At 36.2% G+C, this 18,399-nt stretch overlaps 2 protein-coding genes across 2 annotated transcripts in view; both read left to right on the top strand.

Annotated features, from left to right (window-relative positions):
* Positions 1-1,023: 1,023 nt before the first annotated feature.
* On the top strand, positions 1,024-2,430 carry LOC110113528 (serine/threonine-protein kinase-like protein At1g28390). The gene has a single exon (XM_020846160.2). It carries the CDS (start codon positions 1,141-1,143, stop codon positions 2,257-2,259), a length of 1,119 nt encoding a protein of 372 aa, XP_020701819.2. The 5' UTR covers positions 1,024-1,140; the 3' UTR covers positions 2,260-2,430.
* Positions 2,431-8,749: 6,319 nt separating this feature from the next.
* LOC110092057 (cleavage stimulation factor subunit 77) overlaps positions 8,750-18,399 on the top strand; it is a 100,622-nt gene continuing 90,972 nt past the window's right edge. Inside the window, exons 1-3 of the mRNA XM_028701472.1 lie at positions 8,750-8,935; positions 9,015-9,089; positions 9,200-9,262. Coding sequence (XP_028557305.1) covers positions 8,918-8,935; positions 9,015-9,089; positions 9,200-9,262 — 156 coding nt within the window. The 5' untranslated portion in view covers positions 8,750-8,917. The remainder of the gene's footprint in view (positions 8,936-9,014; positions 9,090-9,199; positions 9,263-18,399) is intronic.

Here is an 18,399-nt window from a genome sequence, read left to right as displayed (position 1 = left end):
TACAACCGTAGCCACTTGTTCACTAAAAATACTAAAAAAGTATGGCATCAACTAAATAAATATATATGAATAAATTAATATTTTTAATTAAGGATCCGTTTTTGAAAAAAAAAATAATTCAAGTGTTATAAAAAACTGGTATGAGTGCTATAGATTTCTATAAAAATTTTTGAAAAACAAAATATTTAAGGCTATCGCATCTTAAGACATATTATTATATTATATAAATCAAATATTGAAACCTGTAATCATTTTATTGCAAAAAATATAAATTTTAGGAATTTTCAGTGAATATACAAGCTTTGAATTTGGGATCTCTTAGGCTTCGTTTGGAGCTGCTTTCTTAATGCTTTTTAAAGCTAATTTTTAGAACAAAAATTTTTTGAATTCAAAAATTCATATTAAAAACTGTTTTAAAAAGTAATAAAAAATCTGTTTCAAACGAGACAAATTTCTTATTGTTTCTTCAAACAGTTGTTTAGTAATTTTTGTATTAAAAAGCTGCTTTAAGAATCAATAAAAAAATCATCCCAAACAAAGTCTTAGTTGATAATCTAAGCTCCTAACAAACAAATTAAATAATGTTGTATAAAAGAATGAAAAAAATATAATAATAATAATAATAATCTATTTTTTATGTACCAGATGATGATTATCAGGCCGAACCAATGGAAGTAAGGGAATGAATTGGCAGAGCATGGAAATTCTCAAAGAATAAAGAATTAGGCTATCAGCATGCCAACCAAAGCTATGTGACCACATTAATTTATATCTAAGCTATATTTATCAAAAAAATATCACCTTTATGAGAAATTTTTCTGAAACAGGAGAGAGAAAGAGAGAGAGAGAGAGAGGGAGGTTCTAATTTTATAAATAGTTAAATTTTAGATTATATATATGAAGTTACCCAAAAAAACATCACAAATAAAAAAAAAAAGCTAAATATACAGGTGAAGTTTGAATAACCTGTTTATGCACATAAATTCTAATTTTAATTCTTGTGCCTATAAAGGCAGTTTGTTATAGACACTTATAATTATGAGCATGATAAGCACGCCCCCAAGCTGTTAGCTTTGTAGTTAGCAGCTAATCACCAATGATATCCAACATAGTACATGTCATCAATCCACTCCACGGTTAATGTCAAGAAAATCTATTAATATACACACAATCTCACTTTCTTTTTCAACCAAAGTGCTTTGGAATTTGGCATCCCACACTTTATTACTTTCAATTACCTTTAATTTGCCTTTTATTCTCTCTTTTCCATTACCCCATGACCTTTACTCTTCTCCACTTTCCCTTCATATTTACCCACCGAAAGCATTTGAATTCTTCAAAGAAGAGCTGAAGATGAGGGAGTTCAGCTATGATGAAGTTAAGGCAGCCACCAAGGACTTCTCCCTTGATCACCTCATCGGCAAGGGCAGCCATGGCTGCGTCTACAAGGCCATCCTCGATGGAGGCAAGGCTGTCCTTGCCGTCAAGAAGCCATCGGTTGTTGCACCGGCCCACATCGACAATGAGATAGATATTCTCTCATCATATAATAGTCGTTACATCGTCAATCTTGTTGGCGTCGTGACCAACCAAGGTGGAAGCCAACTCCTTCTCCTAGACTACATGCCGAACGGCTCTTTAGAAAAGTTCCTCCCCTCGAGGCCCAACCAATCCGAACTAGCATGGCGAGCTTCCGTTGCAATTCAAGTGGGTCGAGCCTTGATTGGGCTACATCGGGCCAACCCGCCCATCATACATCGCGATGTGAAGTCGGCGAATATATTGTTTGATGAGAGGTGGAGGGCCAGACTAGCAGATTTCAGCTTGGCAGTTCGATCAGGCGGGCCAGGTCGGCCAGCTGCAGGAACGATGGGGTATATAGACCCAGGGTATATTGGGCCTGGTGAGCTCAGGCCAGGGGTCGATGTGTTTAGCTTTGGGGTGGTGATGATGGAGTTGGTGAGTGGACGACGAGCAATGGAGATGAGGGAGGTGGGAGAGGGGATGGTGGGGAGGATGGCAGCATTGGCATTAAGATGTGTGGCAACAGATGATGGGAGGAGACCGGGGATGGAGGAGGTGGTGGAGGAATTGGAGAGGGCGGTCGAGCGAGTGTGGTGGCCATTAGAAGTGGTGAGGAGGTGGGTGAGGAGAGGGTTGAAGAGGAGGGGTGGGAGGAGGGTGAAGGTGGTAAGGGGTGCAACTAGAATTGTTTGTAGGAAGCATTTAATTGAAGATGGTGATGAGAATGGAAATTGACAGTTATTTTGGTGTTAGTTATCACATGTAAAGAGCAATGGAAGGGTTCTATAATTGTATTTCTCTTTTCTTTTTCTGTTTTACTCTCATACATTTTATCTTATTTTATATATGAAGAAAAAGGAATAATAATATTTACAATCATTAAAGTTCACTTTTTTTACATAATGTCTTCTTAAAACAATGTGATTTAGTCCATCTCTTTATGATCATGTTTTTAGACAAGTCGTATTCACAAATATGTTGACTTTGAAGAGGTAAGATTACTCATAAAAGCAATAATTCAGCTTTTTCAACATAAAATTGATATTTTTTTTATAATGATATATTTTCCAAAAGAAAATATAACTGAATAGAAATTATATGAGGCCCAAAATTTTTTGAAAGAGTTGAATTGTCATCATATACAGGCATTTTTCTCTTTGACCTTTCTGTTCTATATTGTCACAAAAGTCTCATGTTCAAAATTCAGGACAAAATTAATCAACTATCAATGTTCTCCACAACTAATGGAACCTTTTTTTCTATTTATAATTATATTGTCATAGATGAAAAGAAAAGAAATATCACAATATGATCACAAAAGATTGTCATTTAACATTATTTATATATTAATTAGATCTCCAATGCAATTCTCTAAGTTCTCTACTGAACTGCTATAGTAGACTACTATGAAACCTAACAGATCTTAGTAGCCAACTACTATTCAACAACCTCTGAAATCAAAATGTTCAGATTTCTACAGGAACTCCCTGAGTTGTATTACAGTCATATTTATCTGCAAATGGCCTTATTCGTACAGAAAACATATTATTTTGAGTGATTGAGAGTTTTGAATAACTTGAACCTATTAATCTACTAGTTTATAACAAGTTTTAGGCTTCGTTTGGGACGGCTTTTTAATTTATTGCTTTCTAAAACGGAGTTGTAGTGCAAATTTTTTATTTTTTGTACTAAAACTCTGTTTTCAGACGCAATAAAAAAACCGTCCCAAATGAAGCCTTACTTGAATGCTCAGAGAGAGGAAGAGAGAAAGCGCTTTAGTGTAACTTTCTGTAAATAACAGTACTCTTTACTGATAGGCTGTCTGGCATGAAATAATTTTATCATATCAAGCACTAAAGAGAGCAACAGCAAGGTCTTTTGTTTTGGAGGAAGCTTTACAAATAGAAAATTTGACAGTAATCATTTTATGCACTGTCTTTTTTACATGAATTTATAGTGACAATATATATCGACAAGAGAAGCATTATCTGCATATTATAACTTTTAATAAAAATTATATAGAAGCATGCTTTGTGGATTGAGATGCATATTATAATGTTGGAAGAGGAGAAAGAACTACTCCAACTCAGAAAATTGTTCTGATTTTTTAAAAAATAAATTATTAACATGTTATCAACATATACTTCTATAATGGATTCTATGAGGTCTTTAAAACCTTATTCATGAGATGTTGGTATACAAAACCGGAATTCTTCAATCTAAACATATAGCATGGCCCAATAAGAGTACAATCATGTATTAATTTGAAAAGAAGTGACTTCTTCATCAATATGATTCATCTTTATTTGATTGTAGCCGGAATAAGAATGTGCATAAAACTAAGCATCATATATCTATATGTGGCACCATTTATCGGTCTATGCAAAAAAGAGGAAAAGTGCCTTTTGGCATGCTTTGCTAAGATCAGTCTTAGAAATATAGAGCTGATCCAACTCATGAGCAAGCTTGGAATTGGCTTGATAAATGACACATGAGCTAAGCTCAATGAGCTAAGCTTGAGTTAGCTTTGATTTTACTTGTTAGTTCATGCGCTATTTCGTTTAAAAAGTGTTAATACAAAATATGTTTACAATATATTAAATTTTAAGAGTTTAAGTGAAAAAGTATTAAATATATAAAAATAATATCATAATACCTTATAACAAATGATTTATTAATATTTATTCCATATTTGCTCTTTGTTTTTGTCATTTTATCAAAACATTTGTTTGAATCAATATTATTTTTCCTTTCATAATAAATGAGTTGGCTCTTAAGCCGACTCACTCAAACTTGTAGACTTAAACTCGATTATTTAATTAAGCTCAAGCTTAAGAAAAGGGTGGTTTTTACTCAACAAAACTCGTTTACACTAGTAATCTACACGTATCCTTGACTCGACTAACCTTTTTGACCATAACTACTTCGTTAACCAAGTGGAATAATGGGTCTCTCAAATGAACCTAACTTCTAATAGTTTATCAACTTCTTACTCATTTGCTACTCGACTATCTGGCGTAAATTTCTCTCATTTGAATGATAGGTTTAAATGATCAGTTTATTTTTAAAGAAGTGTGAATTATCTTGAATTTATTTCTAACTAAATTTTTTCTTGACTTCAACATCTCAAATAAACTTGTTCCCAAAAGTTTTTGTACCGCTTCTTTTGTACATGTATTTCAAAACAGAATAAAAACTTGATCAATGAGTTCTGCATGAATCTTCATTGGTTATTCTCTTATGCAATAAGGGTATAAGTGCTACCACATCCCACGAGAAATATGTATGTAGTTGTTGATGTCACCCTAAATGAATAATAACATTGTTTTATAAATACTTATCCTCTTAAAGAAATATAATTCACAAATAAAGGAAAATATTTTTTCTTCTTGCTCGTCCTTCCTTGCCACTCATCACACCAAGAAACTATAGCGGTAGGAATTTAGCACAAAATCAAAGTTTAGATATACGACTCTGATAATGTATGAATTTATACATTTAAAAATTATCTTAGAAGGCACAAATATTGAACGAATAAATTCTATCAAGCTCTAATGTGATAAAAAGTTAGCAATCAATTTGCTCATAATCTTGTGTAAATAATTATATGAAGTATGTCAAAGTTGACAAATATTTTATAAAGGAGAAACTTGATGGTGATTTAATATGTATTACATTCATAGTAAATATGTGATCGACTTGTTGACATACCCACCAAATGATTATTAAACTGATATTTAAAAAATATTAAATTTGGAATGAAAGATGCACATTTATTCACTTAAGGAGGAGTAATGCACCTCCCTAAAATCATGCCTCCAACTGCTTCACTAGTTGCCCCTGTTAGAGATTACGCCTCCAAAGACAATGAAAACTTTGTCCACTTATTCTCCACAATAGCTTTTGGCTCCTAATTGTCCTCCAGCTTCCTCCACACAAACTCACTAATGATTAGGGGTATCAAGAAGGGTTAATAGGTTAGGGATCACACACATTCGTGCGCGTCACAGGCCAGTGGCCAGTACAAACAGGGTAGTGGCAGGCCAGCGCAGATGGGACGGCGACAACAGCAGGCCAACACGGGCGAGGCTGACATTGATGGCACAGCATTTTGTTCTGATCGGCCAGGACGATGTGGCGATTGGCCGGGCCGATCAGACTAATGTTATAAAAAATCAGCTCGATTCGAGGAGAGAGAAAATCATTTATTAAAATATCTGATTCTGAAGAGAGAGAAAGAGAAAGGAAAAGAGAAGAAATATTGGATTTCGGAGGCCGCGGAGCGCTTTTCGTCCGTCGCCACTGTTGAAAGAATTGAAGATCTCGCGGTAAGGACTCCGAATCCTATTTTTGTTTTCAGAGATATTGATTTTTGATCGAGTTGTGCACTGTTTTGTGTTTTCGTAGTCGAATTTTGGACCCGGTTTTATATTGACACAACTTTCACCGCACAACTTTTAGAATGTTATAGATATGAATATTGTACACGATTTGAGTATTTTCTACGATGATTTTACCGGTCGGAATTGGTTCTACGCAATTTTAATTGAATAGAAAAATATCAGGATGTTATTTGATATTGATTCAGTAGAACAATAGCCTTATATTGATGTTGTGAACGTTCTGTGTGAATTTGGAAATTAGTGCTTTTTGCAGGTTTTTTTGTGTAATCGTAGACTCGTACTCTTGCCGAATTTCGTAGATTACTATTTGTCTGAGATTGATAGATATAGATACTGAATGTAATATTTAATGATTGCCTTTAATATGACTAATTGAAATTGATTATACCGATTATGATACTGAACACAAGGAACCTGTTCTGAACGTGTTGGAATTTGAATTGACCTATACAGGATGTGGGCCGACGCTTTCCTTTAAACATTGATTATGGATTATATGGTATGAGGATCCATAAGAGTTCTTATAGATATGCCGATCTACCGTGCAAATAGAGTGGACGCATCTTTTATTGAAAACTAACTCAATGAACATCTTTACACAACTCCCCAGAATATGATTCTAACAATAGCAACAAACTTAGCTTGATTCCCTTCCACTTGCTCCCATATCTTTTCCATTAATGTGTATGTTTATCGTATTAATTACAATTTATTGCTTATCAATTTCTACTTATGATTTCATTCCTACTTTGTACATTTCATCATTTTCATTGACTTGCATCATTGAGCAAGATACTATTGATTATTGACATTTGATATGGAATTATAGATTATTATCATTGCTTATAGACTCATTGAACTTATTGATTCTGCTTGTATGACTCTACATTATTTATTATAGGGCTAGATTAATTATCGTATGCTTTCATTGATTTTATTACTAGCATAGCATAGATTTGATTGATCTTTGATGATAATGATCACCGACTGAATTTGACGGATGAATGTTTTTCTGTGTTACGGTTTCTTCGTATTATTACGTTATTAATGAGTTTTGGTTTATCATTTCCCGTCTTCGCTGCATTGTGGACTTCGATTCATATTGACTATGAGATTTCCTATTTGCATTAGACTCATTGACCATTGACTGATATGAATTTGATTGACTGACATGCATATTGATAGCGTCGCCGTGCTTTGATTTCAGTTATAGGTATTAGGTGACCTGCTGGGCTTTGTAAAGCTCATTATATGTGGTTGACATTTTCAGGTCAGGGCAAGGGAGCAGAAGATATGAATTGATCCGGATCTACAGGTTTTTGTCTTTTGATTGATAGTGATTCTTTTGTACTCAGGACATGTTAGATTTCTGTACTTGTGATTGTAGTGTAGTTCCTGAGTATTGTACATGAACTTTTGAGATATGAATCGACTTGTTATTGATGTTTTTAATTTATAGACTTTTGTTTAGACGGTGATTAATTGGAGAATTGTAGATAACTCTGGTAAATGGCTGGTTAATTGACATTCTTTCCAAGTTAGATCTCGGGGCATGACACAGCAGTAGGCTAGCGCGAACGGTCACACGACGACGCCGATGAGACGAGATCACACACGATGTTCGCGGATCAAATCGGGTTGATTTTTGAGTTTCCGTGTCAACTCGAACCCGCCACGATTTTACAAACGGGTTGGAATCTCGAACCCAAGCCCGACCTGTTTTCAAACGGGTTGATCTTAACCCAAAGTTTTTATGTTGTGTCAAATATTGACACCCATTCTAATGATTTTGGGCATCCTATTCATACATGATTGTTTACGTGCATAGTGAGATGTAATTATTCTATTTCTGTTTGCATCTTTGAATTTCGAGCCTGCATTTTTATATATGTTATACTATAAATTTTTTTAGAATTATACAAATTCAATATACATTGTGGAATAATATACATTTAACTATTCTCTAAGTCATCTCATTTTTCATATGTTTTTAATTTTTTCCATTAAAAAAAATCATTCCCCACTAGTGGGATAAATACTTGATGTTACAAAAAAAAATCATTAAGCCTTAGGATTGGATGACTGGCCCACATGCAAACAATATAACTTTCACTTTTACAGGTTCCTGTCTAGTTCCCTCCACAAATAGACATTCCACCACCTTGGTTTGGCTATGAGCTTTTGGTTTTTTCTAGCTACTTCAAATTTTAATTCCATGGAGAAGAGTTCCATAGGGTATATGGGAATGATGCGACATAGTTCATGGGTTTTTAATATTTTAATGCTATTATGTACTCTTATTTTGCTTGATTTTATCTTGGTTTAATTATTATTTGGCATGGCTATATTTTGATTTTATCGATATAATATCATTATTGAAAAAAAAAAATATTATATAATCATAAAAAAAGTTATCATGTAAATTATCTAATTTTAGATTTTGGGATAATTTTTTTATTATTTTTTGAAATATTTTTTTAGTAAAAAAATAAATTTTTTTATTAAAAACTATTTTAAGAAGCAATAAGAAAATTGTTCCAAATAAAACTTTAGCTCACCCAAATAAAATTAATATAAAAATCATTATCACATTACCATGACAAATCAATATTTTACGATTCAAATGCATGTATTATACATTGTTTTGTTTTATTTTTTTATCACCATTTTTCTTTCTTACTCATTAGGCTTTGGCTGCTCTGAGGCAGCGGTATTAATATTTGACATGATTCGAATCAACCCATTTAGATAACGGGTTGGATCGGGTTATAAATTCGGGTCAACCGGGAACCCAAAATCAACGTACGACCCGCGCAATCCAGCTCGCGTCCGCTCGTCGCGCGGCAGACGTTACTAAGTGCTGAATTCCTTTTCTACTTCGTCCTCTGCTTCTCGTAGGGTTTTTGTCTGAAGGCAAAAAAAAAACGATGTCAGAAGATTGTTCGTCCTGTGCTTCTCGCAGGGTTGTTGTCTGAAATCAATAAGAAGAGATGTCCGAAGATTCGAAGGTGAGTTTCCAACTAGATTTCTTTGTTAAGGGTTTTCTCAAAAGCTTGGCTTCTAAACCGATGAATCTTTTCTGCGTAGCTGAAAGGTGGGGATGTAGCAGACACTGATATTTACAATGTCGAGGCGGCAGAGATTCTTGCAAATGAGGCCCTGGTATCTTTTTATTTTTTATTTTTTAAAGTTGTTTTCCTACATGGATTCGCCTCAGGCCGGCGTTGTTTATTGGTTTTCACGTTTGTTGTTTCTTTTGCTATCTCTTGCAGCTTCTCCCATTATATGAGGCGGTGCCAATTTACGAGCAGCTTCTTTCTACTTTTCCTACTTCCGTAAGTCGTCAAATTTGCAAAATATATCACCGGATAATTTCCCTAAAAAATTGAAGTGATAAGTAGCTTTGATAAACCTAATGATGATGATGCCAAACAAGCTCTTGAATTGGAATTAGTTAAGCTCAAAATCTATTAGCCAAGAGGCAAGAAGCTATGTGATAGACTACACCTTTTTTTGGCCAAGAAACAGTAATATCATTCCTTTAAGCTGGGTCTCCTTATTCGAGTGTAGCCAATTAGTATCTATAATCTGGGTTATCTCAAAATTTCTTCTACCTCAAAATACATAATGATATCTGATTCATATATTAATGCATTGAAATCTTACTCCAGCATCGGCACCAACATAAATTTGAATATTACCAATCATCTCCTATAGTCAAGGTCCTCTCGCTTTCTGGTCAATAAATTTCATCTTGATGCTTGTCCTCCACATAGCATTGATATTATCAAGTTTTCAAAGTGGCAAGCATCTAACTATGCGTTCTTATTTGGTTACTTAATAGCCTTAAATCTTTCGATTGCCTCAATTGTTATGTTTTTTGCACCACATACTTCAAGAAAATAATGTATCTCATGCCTTCACAATTTGTTGTGAGGTTTTTTTATCTTCAACAAAATGGTAGGCAAATTATGAGTTTTATTGCATACTATGAGTAAATATATGAAGGCTTGCTTGAGTATCATCATTCACTACTAATGCAAATATTTGGCAAAAGAATAATGAGTAATTCATTCTACCCAACTTAATCTCCAACTTATATCATTCTTTGCAGTCTCCATCATACCTATCATTGCTATTGTTCTCTTATGATTTGTTCGCACCACATAGCTTCATATTCCCCAATCTCCCAGTCCTAGACTCCTAGTCAATCAACCTTGTTTGTTGTTTTTAGGGGTGATTAGCAGGGGGTTATAGATGTGGTGGCCATACTAATAACATATATGACTGTGTTCGTAATACCTTTTTGACTCTCCTTCATTTTATTCGCACCAATAATCCTCATAAATGTTACTGGGAGAAATTTGACTATCCTTCCATTGTTTAATATGCCAACTGGTGGTACCCTGCCTACTCCTGGTGTTTCATCCTTCAGATTGGTTAATCTATCTCAACAAGAATACAATCGATTGCTTCAACAATCTCAATTATTTTTCACAATGTCTCATGTTATATCATCATTTGGATTCGTTATAGTTATCTTTATTGGTGTTCCCCGAGTTTTAGGTTTAGGTGCTTTTTCCATACAACAGGCAATCATAACAATCTCTCACTTCGTCACATGATCTATCTACCACTGGTTATTGCTGTTGATGCTTCCTGCTCTCTGGTCTATGAAAATGTCATTGTACATCAGTTGAAAACTCAATCTTTCTCAAATGTTTTACATGTCCCACATATTATTTATTCTATGTCTTACCAAAGCTTCAAATGTTATTATAATAAATTTTCAATCTTTTTCTGTGTTTGGGATATTAGCACAAATAAAACAATTAGTGGAGGCATTCATGTTGGTAAGGTCTATGTAAAACTAACGATCCTTTCGTCATCTTTTCTATTATTATTCCATTCAAATGGCATTGTTGGCAAGTCATCCTCTTTCTATTAGTATTCAGGTTTTTGTTCCTGTTTACCTGTGTCTATCCAAGTTTGATTTTCATGCATGTGAGTTGGGTAAATACTATTATGTTTCATTTACTTCTTCCACCATTAATCTTTATTATCTTCCTTTTGAGTTAGTCCACTCAAGCATTTGGAGCACTAGTCTTGTTATTACTCACTTGTTTTGTTATTTTATCATATTTTTTGATAATTGCTCATGTTCATATAGGTTTACTTATTCAAATGTCTGTCAAAAATCCTTAATATATTTCATATTTTTTTATCAAGAAAGAAAAGTCTAGTTAATAAAAATTTATGCACTGATAATGCTGTAGAATTTATGCAATCCTAGTTTTGCAGCTTTTTCTCTGCTAATGATATTATTCATCTAATTTATTTCCGCTAAACTTATCAACATTCTAATGTTGTTGAACTTAAAAACTACTATCTTCTTCATGTTGCATGGACATTATTGCTTCATATAAGTGTCACTCATCAGCTTTGGTTGTAGTATTGGTGGCCCTGATAGCTCATCTTCCGTATCTTCATCACCCTTTTCTCGATAATCTTTTACCTATTTCTTCCTTCATGCTAGCCAAATTACTTTCCCCTTTACATCTAAGATATTTGGTTTCTATTTTGTTCGTCCTTTTTGCTTTCATGAAAAACTCACTTCTTTTGCTCTCTAGTGCATATTTCTCAGGTATTCCCACACTTAGAAATGTTATAGATGTTATGATCCTCCACTTGATGCTTATGTATTTTAATAACTGAGACTACACCTTTTTCCTTGTTTCTATCCTTTTGCGGCATTATCACTCATTTTGTCTTCCTTTAGAAGCTCTTCCCTACTTATATCCCTTTAAAGGGTTGCTCTTGATGCCCTAGTCCACCCTCTCGAACAACGCCTCCAATCGCATTATTATATTTGCATGAGAATCCATCCACTGATTGCCTTTTTTCATCTGCATTTACCACTCCCTACAGTAAAGTAAAAGACAAAATACTACTCATTCTATTTGCCCTTATATGCCATTTGATTATTTATCTTCTTCATTATATACCATTACCTTGTACCTATATTTATCCCTAGTTCAGGACATATCAAAAGGCACTAAAAAATCCTTCATGGAGATGAAACATGAATGCTAGATTTGGTGTTCTACTTAGTTTTCATGTGAGTTGGTTGTTCCCCTTATTAGGGTTAACCAATTGATTGTCAATGAGTGTTCACTGTTAAATTTTATCATGATGGCCAGATCGATTGATAAACGCTTAAATGGTTGCAAAAGGATTCATATAGGTCAGTGATTTATTCAACAAATTCTCCCCAGTTGCTAGACTTTAGCTCCATTTGAATTTTTTTTATGTGGCCATTAATCAAGATGATCTATGCTACAAAATGAATGCAAGTAATGTCTCTCAATGCTTATTTGAATGGGACGGTTTATATGGAGCAATCTCCTGATATGTTTTCTTAGAGTGAGAATAGCATTTATCCACTCAAGAAAACCATATATGGGCATAAATGAAATTTCTAGACTTGGTTTGAAAAGTCTTACAAAATTATTTCCAAGAATGTCCTTCCAATTAACACCAAATATCATTCTTTCTTCACCAATCATACATCTTTAGGCTTAGTCATACTTTCTGTTTATGTTGCTGACATCTTGCTCATTAGGAGTGATCTTAAAGCCATCTATGAAGTAAAATACTATTTGCAAAGTGATTGAAGTACCTTCTTTGAGTTGAATTGATCTTCTTGGTTACAGATCAAGAAAGGGTACCACTTTTAAAGAGGAAATATGCTACTAATTTTCTTGAAGAAATTGCTATTCTTTGTCCCTATGGATATTCAATCCATTTATGATAATAAGAGTTCCTTAATGATCCATTTCATTATTAAAGGAAAAAAAAAAATGATGTTTACTTGGCTTGACGTTGCACTTGCGTTTGAATTGTTAGTCAACACATGCAAATTCTAAAATAGAAGCATCGAGAGCTTATTCCGCGAATTCATGGGTAGAATAATAAGTTTTCTTGAAAAAGAATATCATTTATTAAGGCCAAATACTTGAATATTGAAGCCTTTTCAAATATTGATTATGCTGGTTGAAGACACGAAGTTAATCTCAAGATCTATATTTTTGGTGGTAAGGCGGTCATTTGGAAAATTAAGAAATGAACTATTATAGTTAGATCCTATTTTTTAGATTAAATACGAAGTTACGATGCAATATGCATATGATGTGACGTGGCTTAGGACTCTTTTAGGAGAGTTTGATTTTTTTATTTACTCAACCTCTGGTCCTATACTGTGATATTGATGCAGTGTCATCATATGACCTGTAGGTTCGAATTAATGAGACGAGAATAGATAGTAAGACTGTTATTTCAAATTCCATTTGCTAAACAAATTTCAATGTATAGAAAGAGCTACTACAATAACAACAACATCAAGGCTTTATCCCATTATGTGGGGTCGGCTACATGAATTTTTTTTCTCCATTGTGTCATATTAAGAATCAAATTGTCATTTAAATATAATAAAAATACCATTTATAATATTTTCTAACGAAGACTTTTTAGGTTTACCTCAACCTTTCTTAACATAAGTCAAATATATACATCTACTCTCCTTACCGGGTCATCGGAAGGCCGTTGTTTTATGTGATCAAACCATCTAAGACGACTCTCTCTAATCTTACCTTCCACTAGAGCTATTCCAACCTTTTCACATATATGCTCGTTTTGTATTTTCTCTCAAAGAGTAGGGTCACTCATCCATCTGAGCATCCTCATCTCTGTAACACTTAATTGAATATTATGCATCTTTTTAATGGACAACATTTTGCGCCATAAAGCATTTCATGTCTCACCACCATCTTATAGAAATTTCCCTTAAGTTTGAGGGGGAACTTTCTATCACACAAAAAGCCCGTTGCTTTCCTCCACCTCAACCACCCAACTTGAATTATATTAATAATATCCGCGTCTATTTCACCATCACTCTGAGCAATAGACCCAAGATATATAAAACATGTACACTTATTAATGTCTTGATTGCTCAAAATCACTATCCCCCCATTGAATCTATTACTACTAAAATTACACTAAATATATTTGGTTTTTGGTCTACTCAATTGGAAACCTTTAGATTCTAAGGTTGGCCTCCATAATTCAAGTTTTCCTTTAACTCTAATTTTATCAACAAGAAGAATATCATAAACAAAAAAGTATACACCTGGGTACAACCTCTTGCAAATGCCTAGTAAGAACATCCATGACTAAAGCAAAAAGATATGGGCTTAAGGCTGATCCTTAATATATCCAACTGAAATAGGAAAGTACTTGATGGGGACATCAGATCTTGGAAGGCGTGGGTGCCGATCTACGGCCACGATCGAGTCATTGTATTTTTGATTTATTTTATGTATTTTCTTATTTATGCATCGTTGTATTTGTTTTATGTTTTATCTTATTTTCCGTTGTACCCTTTTAGTAAAGGGATGTCGTATGTAATCCCCGAGGGCATTGTCGTCTTTTTATTTTTGAGTCTTATGTACTAGGCTATTTATAGCCCCTTGTTTTATCTTTGAAGGTAATGAATGATTATTTTAGAATTTCATTTTCTTGTTGGAGTTCTCATGAGAGTTTGAGAGTTGGAGTGGAATCCCTAGGAGAGTGAGAATTGTGCATCACCCACAAACCTAGATAAGTCGGGTTCGTGGTTCTACTTCTTATCCCTTCCTCTTCATCGTCCAATCTCCACCGCCGACATTACTTCTCCTTTCCCGTACCCTTAAGCCGCTGGCCATTTAAAACTCCACCTCCACCCAGCGCCAATACCCAATCCGCCGCCCCACCCACGGCAAATCTCCACCGCTGGCTTCTCCTTGGCCCCTCCCTCCTTTCCTACTTGCTCTCAATTCTTTCATAAATTAGATTTCATAAATTTGGTAACTCTTATTTGAATAAATTCAAATCAATTTGAATTTCAAATAGTTACTTAAATTATAAATCTTATTTTAGGAAGCCTATTAAATCAATTCTTATTTAAATTTTAAATTAAGAGAGGATGAGATTTTTCTTTCCAATCTTGATTTATTAATTAAGCATTAATTACTACATTAAATCCCTCCCTCCCTACATAAGCTGCCGGCCCCCTCATGGGATTAAAATTAAATTAGTTTCCTAATGCTACCTCCTTTTCTTGAAAACAATTCAAGTATTTCTCTGAGCCAATTCTCCAAGAAGTCACATCAATTTTTGTCCACTTATTTCAGCCTCCTAAATTGGAAATAATTCCAAAATCTGGCCACAATCCAGCTGCCCCCTCAACTGTTTTGTTTGGTTTTATTTCTCCGAAATCCTCCTAAAGCTGACCCTATTCATAAGTCTCATGCACTCCAAGTTGCTGCCAGAATTTCCTGCACTTTCCCTTTGGCCTGCCTTTAACCTGAAAGCTTCCAAATGCTGCATCGAGGAGGTAGTTTGTTGTCTACTAGTTCCCACCGGCTCCCCATCATCATAATATCCTCAACAAAGCTTGTCCTTGCCGTCCAACACTTCCCAAAGTCAAAACAGTGACTTCTCGCATAGATGGCTGACCCAGAAACGGAATACGACCTCACCTACGATGAGTACGGGTTTGTGTGCATCTTGCATTCAACCACATGGTAGAGGATTATATCAAGCGTATCTTGGATACCTTGGTTGAAGCCATCGAAGAGCAATTGGAGATCGTTGAGTAGAGGATCGCAACCGATTCTTGATGAAGGTTTCCTATGTTCCCCTTTTCTCTTGTTTCTTGAATCTAACTTCTCTCGTGGTTTGATTGTAGTTATGAAGGCCGACCGTCGCCGACTTCTGCTAAGCTTAGTAAACGTAAGGTTTTGAGTGTACTTCTTTGTTTACTAATTCTTATTTTTAGACTAGGGATTTTTCGATTGAAGCTACTACTCTGACATGATATTGTTTTCTAATTTATTTTGAAGTTTCAAATCTCTGGCTATGTGACTTAGCCTAAGCGGACGTGATGCCTCCTATGCTTTATTCCGTTGTTTTAAATACTTGTAGCTTTCTTCGTTATTCTCTAATCAAAAGTTGTGCAAGATCTTACAAAAAATTCACTGCATTCATATGTAGTTCTACATCATCTGGTATCAGAGCATGATATGCTCTTGCATGTTTTAGGATTCCTGGTAGTTTTTCTTTTTTGCATTTTAGTCATTGCACTGGTGTCATTTAGAAACTGTTAAGTTGCTGCCCTGTTTGTTTGCACCATCATTTTGCATAACATCATTGTGTTTTACTCATATTAGTGCTTCCCGTTACATCCTAGTCACTTTAGGTGTCCCGTAGTAGATCCCAATGGACCCAGAACAACTAGGAAGGACTTTAGACTTGTTGGTAGGTCAAATGAACAACATTAGCCAGCAACTCAAGGAGAACCAAGCCTACCTAGCTGAACTTCATAGGAACACCACTGAGAGATTTGACACACTTGAGCGAGCTAGAGAGCACCCTACTCCCTACACTCCATCTAGACCACCTTCTATGTATGGGGATGAAACCTACCCAGATGAGAGGCAACCTCATGCCAATCATCGAGCTCCTTACCACGGACATGGCCCACGTCGTGATCTAGACTTTGAGGAGAGGCAGCATCGTGCCAATCATCGAGCACCTTACCACAGACATGATCCATGTCATGATCCCGTTGCACCACTCATGAAGAATATTAAAGTTGACGCTCCTACCTTTGATGGCACACTCGATCCCCAGCTCTTCCTGGATTGGGTCAAAGGTATGAACAATTTTTTTAAGTGGTATGACATCTCCAAGGCTAGGAAGGTCAGCTTTGCGGAGATGAAGCTCACGGGTAGGGCGAGTCAGTTTTGGGCCAACTTAGAGAGCCTTATGGAAGCTAGGAACGATTACCCCATTACCAATTGGCCGTCCATGAAGTGGGAACTCAAGCAGAAGTACTGGCCTCCGTTGTACTTCCCCTGACTATTAGACATGTGGAATATGCTGACTCAACGAAACAAACCAGTGAAGGAGTACATCGCCTCTTTCGATGACTTCTTGATTCACTGCTAATGGGATACCTCTACCACCCTCGCGTAGACCTTATCTATGTTTCATACCTGGTTGCGAGAGGATCTTCGCAATGAGCTGTTTGCCCGGAACGTCACTACACTGGAGAATGCCTATAGCCTAGTGCTTGATTTCGAGGAGACCCGTTCACAGCACCCCATCCGTTCACATGACTCTATGCCCGCCTACAGATCAGCTGGTAGTTCCACTCCACACACTTCTGCTACCCGACCCACTCCTGTCAGCACGACCCGACCACCCTCGGCTCCTCCTGCACCCCGATCTGATTTTAGAAACAAACCTCCCACACCGGATACCCCTCGATCCAGTCCTGGGACCAAGTGATTTTGTTGTCAGGGGTATGGACATATCGTTTCTCAGTGCTCCAGTCCCTATAAAGTCTCGATCATCGAGGAGATTACTGAGGACGATCTCGAGCTCGAGGTTGATCAGATCCACCAGGTCGAGGATGAAGGTGAATACTTCGAGGAGGATGACGGTACTACGGTTTTCCAGTGCCTTTAGAAATTGGATACCACTTCCATATGCGTGGTAAGATGTGCGCTATCCCTCCCGACACCCACGGATGACTGACGTAGGACCTCGATTTTCCACACCTACACCAAGATCAAAGACAAGAACTGTAAAGTCATTGTGGATAGTGGTAGCTGCATCAATGCTGTTTTCTCCAGCATGGTATCTCAGCTAGGTCTATCTGCTGTTCCTCACCCCAATCCATATAAGGTAGCGTGGGTCAACTCCACTGCCTTGGAGGTGAAAGAACGAAGCCACGTGCCCATCTCCTTTGCCACTTATAAGGAGAATGTTTGGTGCGATGTGCTAACTATGAATATTGAACAAATCTTGTTAGGTCGTCCCTGGATCTATGATAACGATGTCCACATTTATGGGCATTTGAACACCTACATGTTCGAACATGCGGGCAAAAAGATTAAACTTTTGCCATCACAACCCAGGGTTATAGATGACACGAAATCCAACCCAGCTAAACCTAAGTAAGGAGTGAATCTTGTCATCGCCAAGGTTCTGACTGCTGAGGTTGCTCAAGACGCCCCTCTCTACGTCTTAGTGGGTCGTGAGATTCCCACCGAATCTGACGAACCCATTCCTCAGGAAGTCAAACCTATTTTAGGACAGTATGCTGATGTCTTCCTCGATGATCTTCCAGATTAGTTACCACCTCTTAGAGACATCCAGCATGCCATAGACTTCATCCCTGGAGCCTCCCTCCCGAACCTGCCACATTATCACATGAACCCCACGGAACATGCCGAGCTTAAGAAGCAGGTTGATGAGTTATTGCTGCGAGGCTTCATTAAGGAGAGTCTGAGTCCCTGCGCGGTGCCGGCCCTTCTCATCTCGAAGGACTGATCTTGAAGAATGTGTGTTGATAGACGTGCTATTGACA

Source organism: Dendrobium catenatum, unplaced genomic scaffold, assembly GCF_001605985.2.
Source record: "Dendrobium catenatum unplaced genomic scaffold, ASM160598v2 fragScaff_scaffold_1721, whole genome shotgun sequence".
Classification (NCBI taxonomy): Eukaryota; Viridiplantae; Streptophyta; class Magnoliopsida; order Asparagales; family Orchidaceae; genus Dendrobium; species Dendrobium catenatum.
This window is presented reverse-complemented; position numbering and strand designations above follow the sequence as displayed.

Excerpts from the sequence above, each read along its gene's own strand:
- LOC110113528 (XM_020846160.2), top strand. The coding sequence starts at position 1,141 with ATGTCAAGAAAATCTATTAATATACACACAATCTCACTTTCTTTTTCA.